The sequence below is a fragment of the Martes martes genome (genome assembly GCF_963455335.1).
Source record: "Martes martes genome assembly, chromosome: 4".
Classification (NCBI taxonomy): domain Eukaryota; kingdom Metazoa; phylum Chordata; class Mammalia; order Carnivora; family Mustelidae; genus Martes; species Martes martes.
This window is the reverse complement of record NC_137891.1, coordinates 99,517,192-99,538,843: the sequence shown is the minus strand read 5'-3', so window position 1 is coordinate 99,538,843 and position 21,652 is coordinate 99,517,192. Positions and strand designations below refer to the sequence as shown.

Sequence of the window (21,652 nt, the reverse complement as noted above, 5' to 3'; positions counted from 1 at the left end):
CCTCTCTGCCCTTGCGCCTGCGTACTACGCCTTCTACCCGTCGCTGCGGCCCCGATCGGGAAGTGTCAACACCGAGCTGGGTTCTCCAGTCTTCACCGATACCACTCACAGCTGATCCCGGAACCCCTAGCCAGGCCCGGGCCCAGCCGCCATGACGAACGGTGAGAGCCAATACCCAGAGTGGAGAATGGGAGTAAAGGACGAGGGGAAACGCGGCGGGCGGGGCCGGGACTGACGTGGCCATTCTCCCCGCCCCCTCCCAGCCCAGCCCCACCATGGCCTTTCAGTGCCCCGAACCCTGTTCCCCAAACCCTTCCGCGGTTCCCCGGTTCAGTGCCCATCTAGAAATACCAGTGCCTTTCGTCTCCACACCCCGAGCCCTCAGTCCTTAGGAAGAGAAAGTCTGTGCTTTCTCTTCCCCCTTCCTAAAAGTTCGTTCTAGCCCTTGCAAGGCTTCTGGGCAGGCCAGTCCCAGTTGAACTATTGCTTTTGCACCAGAGAAGAGAAAGGATCCTCCTCTCAGCCCCTACGTTTTCATACTTTCGGACTGTAGCTTCGTTGGGAGGACCAAAAAATCACAGAGGGTGTCAAGCCTCACACTTTTTGGAGGCGAATGTAGACCTTTAAACAAAGTTCTTGTTTTGAAAAAAATGCCAGAAAGCTTTCTCTTGTTTGATTCTAAAGTCCTGCCTGAGAGTGATCCCACTTGGAGATCCTCGCTAGTGTTGCAGAGGTTGGGTTTAGACACTGCCTCTTCTAAACGATGTGGCAGTTGCAACCCTGTTTATCCGACCTAATTTTCCAGACGCCTTCAGACACTTTATAGACATGATTGCCGAATTCCAGGGAGTTGCAGGAAGCAGGACTTTTATGGTCTTTAGAGTCAGCTTTACAGAAAAGAAGAGAAGGCCTCCTAGTATGATTTGAGGGGCACAGGAAAGCATTTCTTAGAAGTACCTTTTCCATAAGCCTGGCAGGGGGGACTCACATTTCACCTCCTTGTAAATGTTGGCATTGTCTGCAAGAACTTATGAAAGTAAAAGAATATATTAAACTATCATTCAACATAAGAATTGCATGCATGTGTTAATTTACTGGACCCTTTCTCATGTGACAGCTGGCTATGAGGTAGTTTTACTGGAGAGAGGGAGATAGAGTGGTGCAGAACTGGCAGCTACTGATTATGTAAAATAGCCTTTTGAAGCTTCCTGGGCAAGTCACAGGGCTGAAGTTACTAAGCACAGTACCAGAAGGAACATCACTGGAGGAAGAAATCATCCAAGCCAGGAAATAAGAGAGCAGTCTGATACGTAATAATCACTGAGTAAATTTTAGTTACCTTCCCTCCTTTTATGGTCTGATTTTTTTTTTTTTTCCAGTTAGGTGCTTCATTGTGCTTACATGTACAAGAAATAGCTTGTTTTACATATGCAAGAAAAAGAACTAATTGTTCAACGCTTTTTTCCACAATTGTTCTATGTTGATACTTCAGATACTTTTTTTTTCAAGAATCTGTTATTCTAGCTGAAATTTGGTTTGTACATAGGGTATTGTGCATGAGGTGCAAGATAAGCATAGGAAAATTGTAGTTTTATGAACTCTAACTCTTGCTCTTTCCAGTTAAGCTTTAGTTTTTGCCTTAACATATTCAACAAAGGCAGATTTGAGAGACTTGGCTAAACATCTGGCTCTCCTTTATCACATGAGTGACTGATGATAGCAACATGGGTACTTTCCTCAGCTCGGCTCCAAGGATTCTTAAGCCTCTCTCAAACTTTTACCAACACTGGCCATTCCTGGGAGACTGATTTGTGATGCACTCTTCTCAGGACTTATAGCTGTTGAAAGGGGAGGAGAGGGTGCAGTGAAATCTTTATAAGGGGGTTGTCTACGAGCAATTTGGGGAACAATGAAGTAACCTTGTTAGTCCCAGGATTTTGGCTCAATCTTGTCAAGTGTTGGCATTGCTAGTTGATTTTAGCATCTTGATATTATATCATTCTGTTCTCTTTGGAGTTCTCAAATGGGATCACCTGTCGCAAGCTAGACTTGTACCAAAGGTGTGTATGTGTTTTTTTTCTTTCTGTAACAGTGTACTCCTTGGATGGGATTCTGGTGTTTGGTTTGCTCTTTGTTTGCACCTGTGCTTACTTCAAGAAGGTACCTCGTCTCAAAACCTGGCTGCTATCAGAGAAGAAGGGAGTTTGGGGTGTGTTTTACAAAGGTATGATCATCCCTGGACAGTGGGGTGCTACTAAGTGTAGGGGGGAGGGGGATTGGCCTGCAGTGTGTTTGGTTCCACTTTTATATAATTTTATTTTAGCATCAAGGTAATTTTAATATTCTCCATGGTGTAAAAGCATCTAAATAAAAGCAGTTTACACTGGCCTAGAACTGTTGGAATTTCTTCCCAATGAAAAGTTTTTCTGACTTTCGGAAAAGAATATATTGGAGTCTCTTTTAAGACTGAGTTCATTGGGGCACCTGGGTGGCTCAGTCGTTGGGCATCTGCCTTGGGCTCAGGCCGAGATCCCAGCCTCCTGGGATCGAGCCCCGCATCGGGCTCCCTGCTTGGCGGGAAGCCTGCTTCTCCCTCTCCCACTCCCCCTGCTTCTGTTCCCTCTCTCTCTCGTGTCTCTCTCTATCAAATAAATAAATAAAATCTTTAAAAAAAAAAAAAAAAGACGGAGCTCATTAACTCAGATGCTTTTTTTACTTTTTATTAAGGGTATATCCTACCTACCTAAATCTTTTTTCAAAATAGAACAAAATACAAACTACAAAAAATACAAAATACAAACAGTGTATTCACCTAGAACCTATGGCTTATGGCTAGTATTTAAATGCATCCCCAGGTGGGTTCTTGAGAACCTTGATAGGTCTCTTTATCGTGACTAAAGATTTCAAAATACCACCTTGAAAATAAGGACTTACATGAAAGGCAGGGTGTAATTTCTTTTCTCTTTTTACTGTTGTCTGCCAGCTGCTGTGATTGGAACCAGGCTGCACGCTGCTGTGGCAATTGCCTGTGTTGTAATGGCCTTTTACGTCCTGTTTGTAAAATGAATTCCAAAGCATCCGTCTCTTCAGCTGCCAACCAAGAGGATGAGGGTGAAGAAACTGTCCGGGGCCTGGGCCCAGCGTAAGAGAGCTCAGCTAAAATCATCAAAGTCCCCAAGATGACACCACAGCATTTGCCCCTACCATATAGGGGGGAAATTCCTCATGGTTACAAACATTATTTATGCTTCAGGGGACTCCAGAAGGCCAGCTTCCTTGGATCTGTGTGAATCAGTCCTCAGCAGAGAGCATATGATGTCCAGATAAATTACACCCCACAGTGATAAGATTACATACCTCCTGCATAAAAACCTGTCACCTATTCTGTTCTTCAGCCCATCATCAGGATCTTTTCAAACTGAGGCTCAGTATTCACACCTCTTGAGAAGAGAGAGAATTTTCAAGACTTGACTTTTTTTTTTTCACTGTTCAATTTGGATTTGGCAAATTGGTGAGGGCGGGGGGGGGGTGAGTTGCTGGGGTGGAGGGGGGTGGGGAACAGGGGTTACACAATGCCAAGAAAATTTTTTGGCTTTGGAAATTTCTCTTTCATATATCCATCTGGGAACATAAGAGAGAGAGGCATGGTCCTCACTGCAAAAAGAGGACAGATGAAATAAATGTACTGTGTGCTAGTAGCTCAAGAGTTTGCCAAGAAAATCCGGGGCTACATACAATTTGGGAATTAACTGTCCATAATGAGACCAGAAAGCAGTAACTTGATAAGGAAAAATGTTCTGTTTACCGATATCCCCCAAAGGAGACTTCATCCCATCAAATGGTATATGGAAAATGAATCCACTGTTGCAATTTTCCTAAAGCCTTTTCATATGCTCTGAATTACTGAGTGCTAAATAGTGTTACTCAGTCTTAAATGCCACCACTAGGGGAAAGAGAAAGTATTGAAGAAATAATTTTTAATATATTTGCAGTTAGGGTAAAAGAAATCTAGTATATAATTAATACACTAGTAAGGTCATCTAGTTTAAGAATTTATTGTGATGTTAGATGGATGTTTTGTCATGTTATCCAAGACACAACCTTACTCTGTTTGAGTCTGGGTTATTATGGCAATTTTTAATTGATCACTTGTTTTTCTTGGGCAACTCTTAGTTTTCCTCATATTGGAGTACTCTCTATCTCCTGGAAATTCTTTGTGTTATAAGAACATGATAAATTGAAATGAGTGAGAGAAGTTGCTGCTATTGTTGGGCATGTTTGGAAAGTTCACAGAATCCACAAATAAAATGAGGGTGTTTTCTAAAGTTAAGTAAAACAGATGTTTGCAATAGGGATTAATGGGCTTTTCCATGGATATGGCAACTCTTACACAAATCATTTTAGATGACTCAACATTTGAAGGGAAGACTTCTCCATTTAAAAAAAGAGAGAGTTAGTCTAATTATTTTAAAAAGCAGGCATCAACATAGGAACCAATTGAATTGTCCATTCCAGTAAAACTTGACTGTGGACAAATCAGTTGTGGTTGACCCCTGTGTGGCAGGAAATTGTCTTTTGTCTTTTCTCCAAAGAAAAGCTGCTAGGAAGTTTAGGTTCTGAAATAAGCCAGTTTAGTGGTTTGAGAGTTTCTAGAGGTGTAAAAAGTCCTCAAGTAAACACTACATGTCTAATCATCTCAGAATTGTGGCTTTTTTGTCTCTTCAAGAATTGGCCCACAGGGTAAACTTAAATGATTAATGTTTTCCATTGTCACTTCTGAGGATCTTTCACATGAGGGAAAGGACATCTATTGGAACAGAAAAGAAGAGTTACACCTTGTAGGTGTGTTTGGGACCTGTTGGCCAGCAGGAAGGTTATTCCCTGGAAATACAGGTTCAGCATGTTTTGCACTTGTTATTTTGTAGCTTTAATGCCTTGTTTTCCAATAGGGCTAATGTCTCTAAGCTCAGTGAGGAGAGCTGCTTGGGATTTTAAACCCATTTCATTTAACAGTTCTAGGTGTTCAAACCAATTTTTACAGCCTCCTGGGTGGGTCATCTTGACCTAAATTGTTATATTTTGAGGTGTTTTCCTACGAGAATGTACCAAAAAGTGCACAGAATGAAGGCAATTTACAGCAAGAAACAAATACACAGCTTATTTCATTTCTTGCCTTTATGTAAGCAGAGAAGCAGAAGGCTGTTTAACTCATTGCTTTGGTTGATGTGTCCTATGTTTTTTGAGTGAAAATTGTAGGAAGTTGTTCCTCTGAGGGAGTCTTTTGGGGTGGAAGAAGAGGGATAGCGATATTGCCTCAGATTCAAACTGGCATTACCATAAGCTCTAAATGCCAGGGTGGAATGAAGTCAGCCTTTTATAGTTAAAATACAAATTTTTATTCACCATTGTCTGCATAAATCCTTGAAAATAAAATTTCTTTCCCTACCATTTTTGTCCCTTTTATTTGTCACATGATGAATTCATTGAACGTTGTTCAATACTCCCCTTGGTTCTACCCAAGTATACCTCTTTAGTTTACATTAGTGAATATCATTATTCCAGTTGACCCCTTATGATGGTCACCAAATATATGATATAGTTTAGAATTTGTGAACCCTTATGGAAAAGTTTTTTCCTTTGAGGGAGCTGATACATGTATCAGCTTATATATATAAATATATACATTATATATATATTAGTTCTGAAGCATGTTAAGGCAGACAACAATACATTTTATCTACCACTGCTATTAAAAGACAAATATTATGTTATTACCAGCCATAAACTTCATTCAAATGAGGTTAACCAGCCATGGCACATAAATGGATAGTATCCCCCTATTTGTTTATCCCAAGTGTATGGTGGAACTGGCACAGTTACAAATTATAAATTCACAAAATTTATTTATTTATCCTACCCACACACATACCCTTTTCATTGAAGGAGGAGAAAGAAGGAACTGAGACATTAAAAGTGTGTTCCCCGGTATGAATGGAGCTAATTCGCATTCTATAAACACTACTTTTTTTTCACTACTCATTCTGGAGTTTGAAAGTTAGACATGCTGTAATGGACGTGAAAGTTAAGTGAAGGTTCATCAATATGAATGCCATAGATAACGTCAAGTTTCCTGTAAACAAGGGGGCTCTTGTAAATGCCAGGGATATGCCTTCCTACTTTTACTCATTTCACAGTATCCTGACTACCAAGACATTGGATTTAAATAATCTATTCCCACCTTTCTCTGCTAAAATGGTGTTTTCCTTCTCCCCTGAGGGAAGGAGCTCTTGGAGAAGCTGATACTGGTTAGTGACCAGGCTTTGCCTTTCCATGGGAAAGCAGTCGGTCACCTATAACCCCCCTACACTGAATCATCTTATATTCAGAACCTGAATCAAAGACGTGGGTCAAAGACCAAAGGAAAGCTATATATACGGATATAAGCATGTACCTGTACAAAGATCGTAAGACAATCACAATTTAGTATTATGGGAACTTGTCCAGCTTTTCTCTAGGACCCGGGTTCCCCTCCAGGCCACGCGGGGGCAGCAAAGCGCACACGGAGGGAGAGGCTGAGCTCAGTGGTTCCTCCCATAATCCTCCGAGGCGGGGGGGGCGGAGAGATTTAAAAGAGGGTGAGCGTTCCGGTCCGTTCCCGGAGGGAGCAAGGCTTGGGGACTGGGTGTGTTGTGTGTTGCTACGGTGCTGCGTGGATGGCGCGTGTGGGCTGAGTGAATGGACGCACGAATGTGTGAGTGTGCGCATGAGGCGTGCAAGACGAGTGTGAGCGCCCTTCCCTGAGCCCCTCCCCCCGCCTACACCTTGATCTTATTTGATCGGGTTGTGACCGTAGCCCCGCCGGGCCTACCCGAGATGAAAAGCTCTCCTCCTGCGAAGCCCCCTCCTCGGGGCTATGTGCAGCGAGGCCCCTTGGGCGGCGGCAACGCCGCGGTCCCGGAGCTGGTCTTAACGGGGCCCGGCGCTCAGAAGTGATGAATTGATCAGATAGACGAGGCCGGGCTTGTCTCGGGCCGCTGATTATCGAGGCGATTCTGATCTGAGCCCGGCCCCGGAGCGTGATCGCCCGTGGCAGTGGGGCTAAACGTTAAAAGGCGGCGGCGGTGCCCGGCGCTGGGGGCTGAGGCGAGGGTGAAGGAGCTATCGCCCGACCTGCGGGAGCGGGAAGGGCACGGACGCCTTGTTTGGTGCTGCAGTGCTTTTCCCTAGTCCCTTTCCTTTTTTCCTTTAGGCCCGACGTGTGATGACTCTTTGTATGGTACTAACACTGGTGGCCCCCTGTACAGTATATGCCGCTGAAGGTTATACATATATATATATCCATAAGGGAACTTGGAGAGCTTATAAAAAGTCAGGTTCCGCCCTCCCCCCCCCCCGATTTACTGAATTAGAATTATTTGGGGGGTCCACGAGTCTATATTTTTAAGACTCGATTTACGGGTCACGGTAATACATTTTTTAATACTCAGTATCAACCTGTATGAGATGATTAGCTAGAGAGTCACCCCTCTCTGCCACTTTCAGCCATTCTAAATAATGAGAACTGAAACTTGATATTGCCACTTGGCAGCAGATGTTCTGAATAGGCTGGATTATCTCTGTGGAAGAGGATCCACGATAGTTCAATGGAACTTAAGGACCCTGTACCCGAGTAACAGGAAGAAACTCTTTCATATCTGAATTATTCAACAATGCATATGTTGTCCAAACTTAGAAATGGGAATTTACCCTACAATATTCTGAAAGTTCTGCCATTTCTTGTCCAATCTAACAGCACGTTCCCCTGAGTGACTTAAAATTTTAGAAACCACATTAATGCATGTTTTTAGGTACCTTCAAACCCAAGCACCAGGTTGTTGCACCACATTTATAATAATCAGGGGCTGTATTTCACAGCATAAACTGACAAAAGGGAATTGACTCACAGGCAAAAAGACAGCAGAATTAGAGAATGAACAGTAGCAAGGAGCCAGGTCCAGGAAGATCGAACCCTTATGGAAAAGTAGAGCCCAGCAGATGATGAAATCCAGAAGGTCTGAAATATGTTAATTGTGACCTCAGAGTAAACGTTAAAGCTACACAGAGTTACCAGAATTATGGTGTGGTAAGCTCATTAAGAGAATGGGCTATGTCCCTGACACTTAGCTCAGTGGCTGACATACAAGTTTGCAAGAAATGTTGATATATCTATGTTTGGAATGAGCTCAGTTTACAAAATATAAATACCTGTCCCCTGCCAAAAACAGTGTTTTTTTTTTTTCTTTTTTTTTAAAGTAGACTCCATACCCAGCCTTATGTTGGGCCTGAACTCATGACCCCAAGACCCAAGACCCAAGACCCGAGCTGAGATTAACAGAGATAGTTAATCAACTGAGCCTTGAAGGCGCCCCATATGCTGTTTTGTTCTAGATCCTTAGCTTTTCAGCAAGATGACTTAACAAATTGCAAAAATGTCCAATAGGACTAGTTTCTAAAGTTGGGAAACTTCCCTCCCACATTTTAAGAGCAGTCAAGTAGCAACTCTTTAGTCCGTGGGTAACACACTTCAGGCTTCATCCAGCACAAATCTATTTAATGGAGGTGGGCAGCAGATGTTCCACTATGATTAATTAGTCCAGGGGCCTGTTAACATTAGGTAGAGAAGAAGCCACCATCATTCTTTCGGGAGTAGCCTCCATTGGTGGCTGCAGTGTGAGGGGACACTGTGGAGAAAAGAGAACATGGGGTAGGCTGTGAATTTCAAATCCTTTGCCTCTTCTGGGAACCTGTAATCACCCACACATTTCTGGGTGCTGTGGAGAAGGTTCTTTTAATAGCTGGGGAAACTGACCTATAGAGAGGACTGATGGGAGACAGCTGTAGGTCTTCCACTCCCAGGTTTCTGCCCTTTCCTACACATTTTGTCGCTTAGACCTAAGCCTGAGTTAAAAGCTCTGAAAAATGGAATTCATTTCCTAGCTTTTAGGCAGTATGTCCTCTGGTATTAGTCTAATAATGTGCCAGCTTAGTCACTACTACTCTAAGACCTTCAGTTATCCCTGAAGTTCCCTAATGACCAATCACCTCAACTCCCTGATTCCTGGGTCAATTTAAAAAAACTCTGGTACCACCCATCTGCCCATCCAGTCTTCTAACCCTTACCTATGGATCCCTGGATGCTGTGGATAGACTCCTTCTTAGGGTTGATCCAGTATCTGATGTTAGACCGGGAAGTGATGGAAGGTGGAGGAGGAGGGGGTAAAAGTTCTCCAGGGAATTGGGTCTTGATGATTCTAGAAGATGGTATGGGGAAGAACAGGGGAGAGTGAAATCAGGAGAAGAAAGGTGAGGAGGGAATGAGAGTTGCATGCAGCCTCAAAAATAATGCAGCCAAAGGCCCTTTTTGCCCTCTAGGAATTAATTGAAGATTTTGTTTGTTTATACAGATGAGCACAATGCTGGAGGATCTCTATTCCTTTTAGTAAATAAAAATACAGAAATTGCATTATAGATACAGATGTAAAAAGCACAGGAATGGGTCTACAAATGAGTACCTACTGATTATTTTTATTTCCCAGGTGACGATTTACCTTACATGACTGGATGGCATTGTCCTTAGGATGGAGAGGCTCTGCCTCCACCACTTACCCATGGGTATCCTGGGTAGTCTCCTGGTGTAAGAGTATCTCACTTTTGTTCTTGAATGTCCCTGTGTGGTGGTTGTACAAGGCTGCTAAGCGGAAATCCAGGTCATCCTTTGGTATCTACAGAGGAAGTCAGTCCCCCCAGGGTTAGCTTGCTACCTCTACCCCAACTCTAGTCAGGTTCTGTTGGGCTCTACTTTTTCCCCCAAAGCAGAATGAACCCCTTTTGGGCCTGAGGTCCACCAACTCCTTACATACCAAGGACATTTTAACTCTTGTCAATATAGAATTGTGTCATGCTTAGGTCTAATAAAGGGTGAGCTCTCACAGGAGCTATGGACATCATATTGTCCTTCACTTGGGCTTACTGGGCCTTACCTCGTTTCTGGTTATAATCAGAAGAGTTAAAAGTCTGGTGAGAAAATGATTTGCTCCAGATAATCAACTGGACAAAACACAAGCCTTCCAACTTCCCAGAGGCCAGATAAATTAGTGTTAGGTTTTAGATTTGGTTAGGACCGTGGACTGGGGACAAAGTAAAGATGCTGACGCCATGAAGGACAGATGACCTTTCAAAAAAGAGATTCATGAGTCTTACGCAGATGTAAAGAGAAATAGCATTTCAATGCTATAGGTACCTCAGGATCAAAAAAATAAACATCCCGCCTCATGGAGGTGATTGTGGGAGTTGAGCTGAGCCGACTCCAGGGTTCCTGTTGCTGAGCAAGGTGAGCTGGGTTCTTATATGGCAGTTTCTGCAAAAGAGAAACCACACGCAGGACCTGGTTACAGGAGGCCTTGCTGATGTGATAGCTTCAGTGACATCCATCTCCTTATTCCAGCCTATTTTAACTGAACCTCAGGGGGATATCTTCAAAGGGAAGAAGGATACAAAGCAAAACTCCCAGGCTTTTGATGCTCCTAAGTTTTCAATCTTAGAACTGACAGAAGTAGGCCAGGAATACAGGCAAAGGGGTGGAGTGGGATGGGGTGAAGAGCGTGGAGAAGATAAGTAAGATGATGATCTCAGGTTTAGTCATACTGAGTTTGAAGAAAAGATACGTTATCCAAATGCAGTCAACAGGTGGAAAATGGGAAGTGTGAAACTTGGAGGAGAGCTCAGAACAAGTAATAGGGGTCTGGAGGTCATCCACATGAAGTAGTGGCTGATGCCTACAAAAGGGGGGGTGGCTAAAAGGGCTCATGATTGCACAATATTATAACGGGGAGAGGGGAGGGAGAGAGGATGCTAAGGTAGTCAGAGTCAAAAGAATTGGGAGAGTGCAGTGTCTAAGCAGGAAGAGAAAAAGATTGCAGTGAGCACGGAAGGGTCATTGTGGCTGCAGAAGTGTCATAGAAAAAGTACACTGAATAGTCAGTCTTCTCAATAGAACCATATAAGCATGAATGTGAAAAGCATGTAACTGATTTTGCCATTTAATGTAAAAATGCCATATTGTTCACTATACTCTAGTACCTAGCACCGCAACCCAACACTTGGTGTTCAAAAACTAAATTCTGTTTGAATAATGACTGTGAGTACAGTTTCAACCTAGTAGAGATCAAATTCAACCTATGCAGTGTTGGAACTTCCTTCCCTTCTATATCCGGCAGTGCTGTGTAACTCAGGTCAGTTAGACATTAATTGGATAGTATGTATCAGACAGTGTGCTATCACCAAAAAAGATGACAAATGAATCAAGGAAACTACAAATATATGATGCAGGCATAGGCAGTTCTCCTCCCATTCCTTAAAGACTATATAAGCCTCACATGTCCTCATTCAGCAGAAGAATGAGACTTTCATTGAGAAAGTCAAGACTGTCAAGCATGAATACCATCCTCACATCCAGTGTCCTTCCATCTCAAAGGAAGGGGTGTACATTTAACTCAAGGATAACCCTTATGAATGGAAAAATATAGTCTATTCAAATGGAAGCCCCCCCCCCAAAAAAAAGAGCTAGGTAGCAATACTCATATTAGACAAAATAAACTTTATAACAAAGACTGTAGCAAGAGTCAAATAAGTGATAGAGGCATCAATCCAATAAGAGGATATCATAATTGTGAATAGCTATGTACCCAAAATAGAAGTACCTAAATACATAAAGCAAATATAAATAGACATAAAGGAAGAACTGACAGTAATACACCAATACTAGGGGACTTTAATACCCACTTACATCAATGGATAAACCATCCAAACAGAAAATCAAGAAGGAATTGATTGCTTTGAACAACGCATTAGATCAGATGGACACAACAGATTATACATTCCATCTAAAGCACCAGAATACACATTCTTTTCCAGAGTACGTGGAGCATTGTCTAGGAGAGATCACATGTCAGACCACAAAACAAGTCTCAATAAATTTAAGAAGACTGAAATCACATCAAGCAACTTTTCCACCCACAATGGTATGAAATTAGAAATCAATTAGGAGAAAAAAACCCTGGAAAACAAAAACACATGGAGGTTAGACAACATGCTACTGAGCAACCAATGGGTCAACCAAGAAATCAGGAAATAGAGAAATATAGAGAAAATGAAAATGAAAATACAACTGTCTATCCAAAGTCTTAGAGTTCTAAGAGGAAATTTTATAGTGATACAGGCCTACCTCAAGAAACAAGAAAAATCTCAAACAATCTAATCTTATATCTAAAGAAACTAGAAAAAAAGAACAAACAAAGCCTAATGAAGAGCCAACAAAGTCAGTAGAAGGAAGGAGATAATAAAGATCTGAGCAGAAATAAATGGGAGACTCAAACACACAAACACATACACACAAAGATCCAGGAAACCAAATGAAACCAAGAGCTGGTTCTTGGAAAACATAAAACTGATAAACCATTAGCTAGACTTATCAGAAAAAAAGAAAGAGAGAGAGCAAGGAATTAAATAAAATTAGAAATGAAGAAGAAATAATAACCAACATCACAGAAACACAAAGAATTATAACAAAATACCATGAACATTATATGCCAACAAACTGGACAATCTAGAAAAATGGATAAATTCCTGGAAACATAGAATCTTCCAAAACTAAATCAAGAAGAGATAGAAAATTTGAACAGACCAATTACTAGTAACAAAATTGAAATGGTAATTCAAAAAACTCCCAACAAACAAAAGTGCAGGACCAGATAGCTTCACAAAAAAATTCTACCAAACATTTAAGGAAGAGTTAATACCTATTGTTTTCAAACTATTCCAAAAAATAGAAGAGGAAGAAAAACTTCCAAATTCATTCTACAAGGCCAGCATTACCCTTATACCAAAATCAGACAGATGCCATTATGAATGAAAGAAAACTACAAGCCAATAGCCCTGATGAACAAAATATTAGTACACTATCTTCAACAAAATATGAGTACACTAAATTCAATAATACATTTGAAGGATCATTCAATTTTTTTTCCAGCAATGCAGGGATGGGGGTCAGTATTCACAAATCAATGTGATACATCACATTAACAAGAGGAAGGATAAAAACCATGTGATCATCTCAACAGATGCAGAAAAAGTATTTGACAAAATACAACATCTGTTTATTATTAAAAATCGCAACAAGTAGGTTTAGAGGGAATGTATCTCAACATGATAAAGGTAAATATGAAAATCCACAGTTAACATCCATTTCAATGGTGACAACTGAAAGATTTTCTTCCAAGTTCAGGAACAAAACAAGGATGCCCACAATCACCACTTTTATTCAACATAGTATTGGAAGCCTTAGCTACAGAAACCAGACAAGAAAAAGGAGTAAAAGGCATCCAAATTGTTAAGAGGTAAAACCCTCATTATTTGCACATGACACAATACTATATATAGAAAACCCCATAAAATACCAAAAAACTGTTAGAATTAATAAATGAATTCCCTAAAGTTACAGAATACAAAATTAATATAAAGAAATCTGTTGGGGCGCCTGGGTGGCTCGGTGGGTAAGCCTCTGCCTTTGGCTCAGGTCACGATCTCAGGATCCTGGGATTGAGCCCACAATGGACTCTCTGCTCAGCAGGGAGCCTGATTCCACAACCCCCCCCCCCCCCGCCTCTCTGCCTGCCTCTCTGCCTACTTGTGATCTCTCTCTGTGTCAAATAAATAAACAAAATCTTAAAAAAAGAAAAGAATCGCATTTACAATTGTGCCAAAAATAATTTAAAAATCTTGGAATAAATTTAACCAAGGCAGTGAAAGACCTGAAAATTATAAGACACTGATGAAAGAAATTGAAGACAGCCCAAATGGAAAGATACATCATGCTCATGGATTGGAAAAATTAATGTTGTTAAAATGTCCATACTACCAGAAGCAATCTACAGATTCAATGCAATCCCCATCAAAATGCCAATAGCATTTTTCACAGGACTAGAAAAAAATAATCCTAAAATTTATGGAACCACAAAAGATTCTGAATATCAAAGCAATCTTGAGAAAGAACAAAGCTGGAGGTACCACAATCCTAGATTTCAAGATATACTACAAAGCTATAGTAATCAAAACAATATATTATGTGTGGCATCTGGCTGGCTTGCTTGGAAAAGCATGCATCTCTTGATTTGGGGGTCATGAGCTTGACCCCTACACTGGGTATAGAGATTGCTAAAACAAGTACATAAACTTAAAAAAAAACACAATACAGTACTGGCACAAAATGAGAAACATAGAACAGTGGAATAGGATAGAGAGCCAAGAAATAAACTCATGCTTATTTATATGGTCAATTAATCTATGAAAAAGGATGCAAGAATATACAATGAGGAAAAGCTTCTTTGATAAATGGTTCTGGGAAAACTGGGCAGCTACATGCAAAACAATGAAACTGGCCACTATCTTACACTATACACAAAAATAAAATGAAAGTGGATTAAAAACCTAAATGTCAGAACTGAAACCATAAAGATTCTAAAAGAAAACACAGGCAGTAATTTCTTAAGACGTTAGCCTTATCAACATATTTATGGACATATCTCCTCAGGGAAGGGAAACAAAAGCAAAAATAAACTATTGGGATTACACCAAAATAAGAAGCTCTCACACCAAGAAAGCCATCAACAAAATGAAAAGACAACCTAGTGAATGGAAGAAGATATTTGCAAATGCTATATCTGATAAGGAATTAATATCCAAAATATATCAAGAACTTATACAACTCAACACTAAAAACCCCAATCTGATTAAAAAATGGGCAGAGGACCTGCGTAGACATTTTTCCAAAGTGGACATAGAAATGGCCGACAGACACATGAAAAGATGCTCAACATCACCGATCATCAGGGAAATGCAAACCAAAACCACAATGAAATATCACCTCACACCAGTAAGAATGGCTAGTATCAAAAAGGCAAGAAATAACAAGTGTTGGTGAAGATGTGGAGAAAAGGGAACATGTAAATTGGTGCAGCCATTGGGGAAACAGTATAGAGGCTCCTGAAAAAATTAAAAATAGAAATGCCACATGACCCAGTAATTCCACTACTAGGTATTTGCCTAAAGAAAATGAAAACACTAATTCAAAAAGATATATGAACTATATTTACTGCAGCATTATTTACAATAGCCAAGATATGGAAGCAACAAAAGTACCCATTGATAGATGAATGGATTAAGAAAATGTGATATTTATATATAGCTTCATTCTTTATCTGTTTATCTACCTATCTATACACAATGGAATATTACTCAGCCATAAAAAAAGAAAAATCTTGCCATTTTCAACAACATGGATGGAGCTAGAGGGTATTTGGCTAAGTGATGCAAAGAGAGTCCGATACCATATTATTTCACTTATATGTGGAGCCTGAAAAGCAAAGCAAAACAAACAAAAGCAGAAACAGACCCATAAATGCAGAAGACAAACTAACAGTTGACAGAAGGAAGGTGGGTGGAGATATGGGTGAAATAAGTGAAAAAATTAAGAGATACAAACTTCCAGTAAGTCATGGGCGTGAAAGGTGCAGCATCGGGGAGAGTGTCAATGCTATTGTCATAACGTCGTATGGTGACAAGTGTTGACTACTCTTACTGTGGTGAACACTGAGTAATTTATAGGATTGTCAGATCGCTATGTTGTACACCTGAAATGAAGAGAACACTGAAAGTCAACTACACTTCTAAACTAATAATAAAAAAGAATAACCTTTCTTCCTTGAACCTAGCCTTTCCCTGCGCTTCAGAGACCGGCACCATCCTGGCGTCCATCCCCTATACCCAGCTTCTCTCTCATTTCTTTATCACTACCTAGCTACCACTCTTTCACCTTGCCTGCAGAACTAGACTTCTTCAAGAGTCAACATTTACTATCTTCACCTCCTCCCTCTTTCCATGCCCTCTTCTCAAGCAAGCCCTGAAACTACTCTTGCTGGTGACCAATGCTCTTTATCTTTAACTAGGTTAGGTGGGTCCTTTCCAGATGTCTGCATTTTTCTGGCACCATGATTCTGATTCTCTCAAATGTTCTCTCCACGCTCTGTGGGTCCAGCTCTTCCTGGCCATCGTCCTGCCTCTACCTGTTACTGCTCAACCCCCTTGTCAGCTCTACTTTCTCCCTCTGCCCCTTAGACAGTGCCTTCTTCAGGGGTTTCGTTTCTGTTTTTCATATTCTCACCTTCACTGGATGAGCTCATTCCGTCCTATGGGTTAAATCACCACATGGGTACTGCGGCTTCTAGATATCTATCTTCAACCTAGAATTCTCAACCATGTTGCCCACTATTCATCTTCACTTAAATGTCCCATGGGCACCACAAAAGCAACATCTACATAACTGATCTGCACAACTTTCTCCCCAAATCAGCTTCCCCTGGATGCCTCATTCAGTAAGTGGTATCAATTAAGCCCTTGGACACCTAGAAGCTATCCTAGACTTGTCCCTTCTCGTGGGCCCATATCCAGCCACAAAGTTACATCAGTCCTACCTTTGGCAACTTTTTCACATCTGCACCTCATTGCCATCCCCTGATTTAGACCTGTTATTCCTCCTGGAGACTGCTGCCTTCTGAGGCTCCTTCCTCCTCGCTAATTCTTCTTGTCCCCACTCCCATTCTATCCAATCTACACTGCTTTGCTTTCTGAAACACCCATTGATCGTGTCACTCTAGTGCTTAAAATCCTGACGTGATTCCCCAGAGCCTCCAGGATGAATCCTAGCTCACAAGCATGGTGTACACAGCACACCCAGCCCAAGTAGGTGACTCCAGCTCCTGCTCTCTCCCCTCCTCCATCTCACATTGATGCTCCAGCCACTCTGGACTCTTTGGCCCCAAGCAGGCCACTCTTTCTCTCCTTTCCATGGACGTGCACCTGCTGCCCCCGTGCCTTTAATGTCTGGTTCTTGTTTCCTTTTTTCTAACTCACATTCCACCTCCTCCTTCACCTAGTCCAGCTCACTCATATTTGGGTGTGAAAACTCACCTGTTCTGAGCAGCTTTCTTTAAGCTCCCAGTTCTCCTGACACACAATATGACACAGAGTATAACTCTGGTACAACTCATGTGCTGTTGTGCAAGCATTTTCGATGCTGCTGTTGTCAGCTTTTCTACTAGAGTTTCTCTAAAGCAGGAGCCATATCTAACTCATCTACACGTCCTCAGTGTTGAGCAGAATGCTGGCGTATAGTAAATGATAAATGTTGAATAAACGAAAGGAAGCTCCTTGATTCTGTTATCAAGCCACAATTACTATTGAATTAACCTTACTTTGCACCATTTCAAGCTTCCCAAATACTTCTGCCAGAAAAAGATAATTTAAATTCCTCAAATCACTGACACACATACAAACACACATTCCAGCATTAACCCAAAGACAGAGATTGTGTGAGGGCAGATGTACAAAGCACGGCCTGGTGGCTTCCAGAGCATTCTCTCCCATTCCATATCTCATATCTCTTCAGAGAACAGGTTTCCAAACAGGGCAAAGGGTGGCTTGGTGGGACCTGGGCCTGTTTAATCCTCATTATACCAAGCACTGCTTTGTGCAACGACAGCCCCTTGTTCCTCTGGGCTAGAGCTCTACTTCCCTCTCCTCAAAAGCATCTCTGAAACGTTAGCAGATCTGAACGTGGAGCCAAGAGGCAGGCAGAAAACAAACTTCTCCGGTACCTTACTCAGTGTCCTCACCAGAGTGCTTTAAGTTACCATCCCTGCCCATCACGCCAACAGAAAGAAGAGTGCCATCGCCCTTGGTGGGAATCTACGCAAGAAACCACAGTACCTTGGAAGCCCGGAGTTTTCCCAGGTAGGTCTCATCGTTATCCAACGTAGGGTGCTGGAAAGGGTCTCGGGTGAAAGGCATGGTAAAATGCGGAGTGAGAAGCTGGTGTGAGGGATGGAAAGCCCGCGCAGCCGCACACAACGCACGCGGAGGATCCCGGGTCCCAATTGTTTGGAACGCCCACTTTCGGTTGCCAGGCAACTCTCCCGCCATCTGTGACTGAGGTGAATTCCCTTCGAGAAGGGCGCCACCTGGCGGTCCGGTGCGGGAGACCCCCTCCGGAGGAAGCTCGGGGGAACGCAGAGGGGAAAGCGCCACAGAGCGTACCGGGGAGCCCCCTGCATTTGCACTTGGGAGCCTTAGTTAAAAAACGTCGGCCTCCCGCTGTGCAAAAGACTTCAGTTAAGTAAAGAAGTCCTGAAAGATGACCCAGTAATTTTCTTCTCCTTCACATCTAACGAAAGAATTTTTCAAAGCAACGAGAGAATGAAGATCCCAAGTGTCGTGCTTGGAAAATTTCAGCCTAACGCAAACCCTCCTTGCTTAACCTCAGTTAAGCAAGTCTTAAGGCTTCGCATGGAGCCGGTTGTAAAGGCACGGGTGGATTTGGCGGGATGGAAGTAAGATCTCCAGAAGCGGCTGTTGCAGTAGGTAACATCTACTGTGCCACTCTTCCGGGCCGTAACTTCTGGAGGTGAGACAGCGCCTCAATCTTCCTTCTATCGCTGCACACAAAGGAGGTGCAGAATAAGTATTGTCGAACGCCACGTCTGCAAAATTAGAGATGCTCATAAATGGCCCATGACCCGAAAGAGCAATGGAAAACGTGAATTTGGTGGCTTTGGCTTGGAGGATGTTTCTACTGCGTTCTTTACACGACCCCGGCCCGCCTGTTGGGCCGGTTGCAGACCCCGGGCGCGCGCACTTCCACGCGGCGCGCGCCAGCGGCGGCGGCTGCCATGGCGACCGGCAGGTGAGCGGCAGAGGAGCGCGTGGTCCCTGACCCACCCGCGCGGAGGGAAAGAGGAGGCGGTTGCCAAGGCGACGTGGGTAGGAGGAGAAGAGGAAGGAGGGAGGAGGAAGGATGGGCGGCCTCGGCGTAGCCGCAGGGAGGTGACTGAAGCGAGCCCAGCCCCTTGCATCCTCCCCCTGTGAACCTCCCTCCCCTTTTTTTCCGCCTCCTGCCAGCAGTAGCAGCAGCCGCAGCACCTGAGCCGCTGCTGCCGCTCGCGCAGGACAACGCTATGGCTGAGCCGGGGCGCAGCCTTCATCCCTCTGCCAGAGGCAGGGGAAGAACAGAGCGGCGCACACTCCGGCTTCTGCGGCTGCTGCTCTGGGTTGGGACCGCCTTCCAGGTGACCCAGGGAGCGGGACCGGAGCTTCACGCCTGTAAAGAGGTACTGTCTTCCCCGACCTGACCCCACTTTGGTCAGACAAATCTTGGATCCTGGCGGAGACCTTGGGGACCCAGGCACAGACAGTTTCAGAGGCCACGGAGTTTAGGTTTCTTTGGGGATAAGGCGGGGGGAGGCGGAGGGGCGGGAAGAGGAGCGGACTGGCGTCATGGAGAGGCCAGCCCACTGGAGGACTCATGAAATAGATCATCCTCACAGCCTGGGCTGCTGAGCTCGAAGGAGAAGGTCCCAGCTCCAAGGAGCCCAGGAAGGACCCGGGTCCCTGGGCTCGGAAATGAAGGAAGAAGACATGGATGGTTTTCCAGCTGCAATGAAATACCTTAAAGTAGTTGAAAACAAAAGATTATGTACAGAGGGGCAAATTGGAAAGTGAGAGGGAAGAGCGGGGTAAGAAAGGAGTTAGGAAGGCCGAGGAAAGTAGGGGAGAAAAGCGGGCATCCTTGTGGTTTTATTATGGTTTCAAATAAGTGTGAAGGTGGGAGATGTGACAGGGGGACTGAAGGAACCCATCACCTCTCTCCTCCTCCCCTCCTTCTTAAACATCCAGTTACCTTGAGGGCTGCTAAGTGCTTTGCCTCCCCCAGTGTGCTTTGTTTAATGTACCTGACAGCCCACGAACCCCTCTGACCAGACTTTAAGTCTGTAATATCTCGCTTTCCGCCAGTCTCTCCTTTCCTTCTCTGACTTCTGCTGACATATGTCCCAAGCCTTTTTCAAGGTGTTTCTAAAAGGTTGCCAGCACAATTCAGACGATAGGCAGTGAATGTCTTCCCACCGAAAATCCTTCGAGCATTCTTTTTGGAGGAATACACAAAGGTATTAAGGAGTAACAAAACTCAGTAGTTTCTATAGGTTTGAAATACCATTATTTGGTTGTTCTCTGGGTAAGCTTTTTTAACCATATGGCAGAGATGGCAACAAGAACTGCACTGAAGAAGGTAAAATAAGAGTTGTTCTGTTATCTCTGTGAGATGTGAAAGATTTCATAATACACTAAGAGTTTAGCCCTGTAAAAAGAATCTCCATTGTCGTACTTAGCTAGGGTTTTGAGAGATTGAAATACTTTTTATAAGTTGTCAGTGTTCACTGATTAGTAAAAGCAACCCCCTCTCATATGGAAATATATTATTAGGAAGGTGCTCTATCCATTAGACTGTCTACAACATAACAGAGCATGAAGAACTGAAGAGTGGGGAAGGAGAGAGAATTTTGTACTTCATTCATGAATATGGCACAAGTGATCCCAGTCAGTGGCACTTTTGATAACTTTTTATCAGTTCCAATGATGACCTTCCCTGGACTGTCTACATTTTCACTCAGCCACTTTATGAACTGCTTTTTCTTTTTTTAAGATTTTATTCATTTATTTGAGAGAGAGAGAGAGAGAGCGAGAGAGCATACAAATGAGCGGGGGAAGGGAGAAGCAGACTCCCTGCTGAGTAGGGAGCCTGTCCCTGTGGGCTCCATCCCAGAACCTTGAGATCATGATCTGAGTCGAAATCAGATGCTTAACCAACTGAGCCTTCCCAGCGCCCCTTTATGACCTGTTTTAAAGATGGCTAGGAACAGGATGATCTTCTCAGTGACTGTGGCTTACTGGGCTTGGTGGTGTGTGGCCTAACCAACTGAGATACCTAGTTCAACCAAGCACCCTTGCCTAAGAATCCAGTATGGGAGTCTCCTCTGAGTGGAAGGTAAGAATCTTAACAGTTCCACTACTTCTTCTTGGTGAGATCTTGTCAACTCTGGAAAATGTGAGACATTTGAGAAATTAAACACTTTGTATCGTCTTGTTTTGGAGGGAAGGAAGAATACTGATGCTTGGGACCTCTAACTTGGGCACAAATTTTTGCATTTACTCCTTTTAAAATGGCTGCCATTTGCCTAAGCAAAAGGTCTTACTGCAGAGCCTGAGCTCGGGCCAGTATTATCTGTGCAACTCAACATACCAGGGGTCTAGTCTGTACCTGTTATTTACCACACAGTTTTTGGATCTGTACAATGAGTGTTTCAATAACACCTACCTCAAAAAGGATTGCTTTGAGTATTGAAAGAGAAAATACACAAAAAACTCCCAAAACCATAAAAATCAAACACAAATTAGAGTGACCTAACCCCCTTTCCTTTTCAGCTTCATTACCATTAGATCCATACCCCATGCCAGAGTCAAAGTGACTTAGGAGTTGGCCACAGGCGTCAGCAAGTCCCGTTTGTTTATTTTTTTTCTTAAGATTTTATTTATTTATTTGTCAGGGAGAGAGAAGGAACACGAGCAAGGGGGAAAGGCAGGCAGTGGGAGAAGCAGGCTCCCCATTGAGCAAGGACCCTGAAGTGGGACTTGATACCGGGACCCTGGGATCATGACCTGAGCCAAAGGC

General features: G+C 43.0%; 3 protein-coding genes across 4 annotated transcripts in view; 2 read left to right on the top strand and 1 right to left on the bottom strand.

Annotated features, from left to right (window-relative positions):
- The first annotated feature begins 28 nt into the window (after positions 1-28).
- On the top strand, positions 29-4,246 carry TMEM167B (transmembrane protein 167B). Its single transcript, XM_080802794.1, has 3 exons — positions 29-161; positions 2,093-2,224; positions 2,984-4,246. The coding sequence occupies exons 1-3, from the start codon at positions 152-154 to the stop codon at positions 3,064-3,066; spliced, it is 225 nt and encodes a 74-aa protein (XP_080658920.1). The 5' UTR covers positions 29-151; the 3' UTR covers positions 3,067-4,246.
- A 4,403-nt stretch (positions 4,247-8,649) lies between these two features.
- CFAP276 (cilia and flagella associated protein 276) lies at positions 8,650-17,940 on the bottom strand (the record flags this gene model as incomplete). 2 transcript variants are annotated; one of them, XM_080802119.1, is made up of 5 exons in its annotated part: positions 8,650-8,720; positions 9,160-9,290; positions 9,646-9,761; positions 10,280-10,396; positions 17,860-17,940. In XM_080802119.1, the coding sequence occupies 5 exons, from the start codon at positions 17,938-17,940 to the stop codon at positions 8,650-8,652; spliced, it is 516 nt and encodes a 171-aa protein (XP_080658245.1). The 2 variants fall into 2 exon arrangements, with proteins under 2 accessions (XP_080658245.1, XP_080658246.1); XM_080802120.1 differs by lacking the exon at positions 10,280-10,396.
- A 533-nt stretch (positions 17,941-18,473) lies between these two features.
- The window catches only part of ELAPOR1 (endosome-lysosome associated apoptosis and autophagy regulator 1), a gene marked incomplete at its 5' end in the record, with an annotated part of 71,302 nt that continues 68,123 nt past the window's right edge, over positions 18,474-21,652 (top strand). The window contains 3 exons of the mRNA XM_080801674.1: positions 18,474-18,553; positions 18,642-18,832; positions 19,048-19,256. Coding sequence (XP_080657800.1) covers positions 18,474-18,553; positions 18,642-18,832; positions 19,048-19,256 — 480 coding nt within the window. The remainder of the gene's footprint in view (positions 18,554-18,641; positions 18,833-19,047; positions 19,257-21,652) is intronic.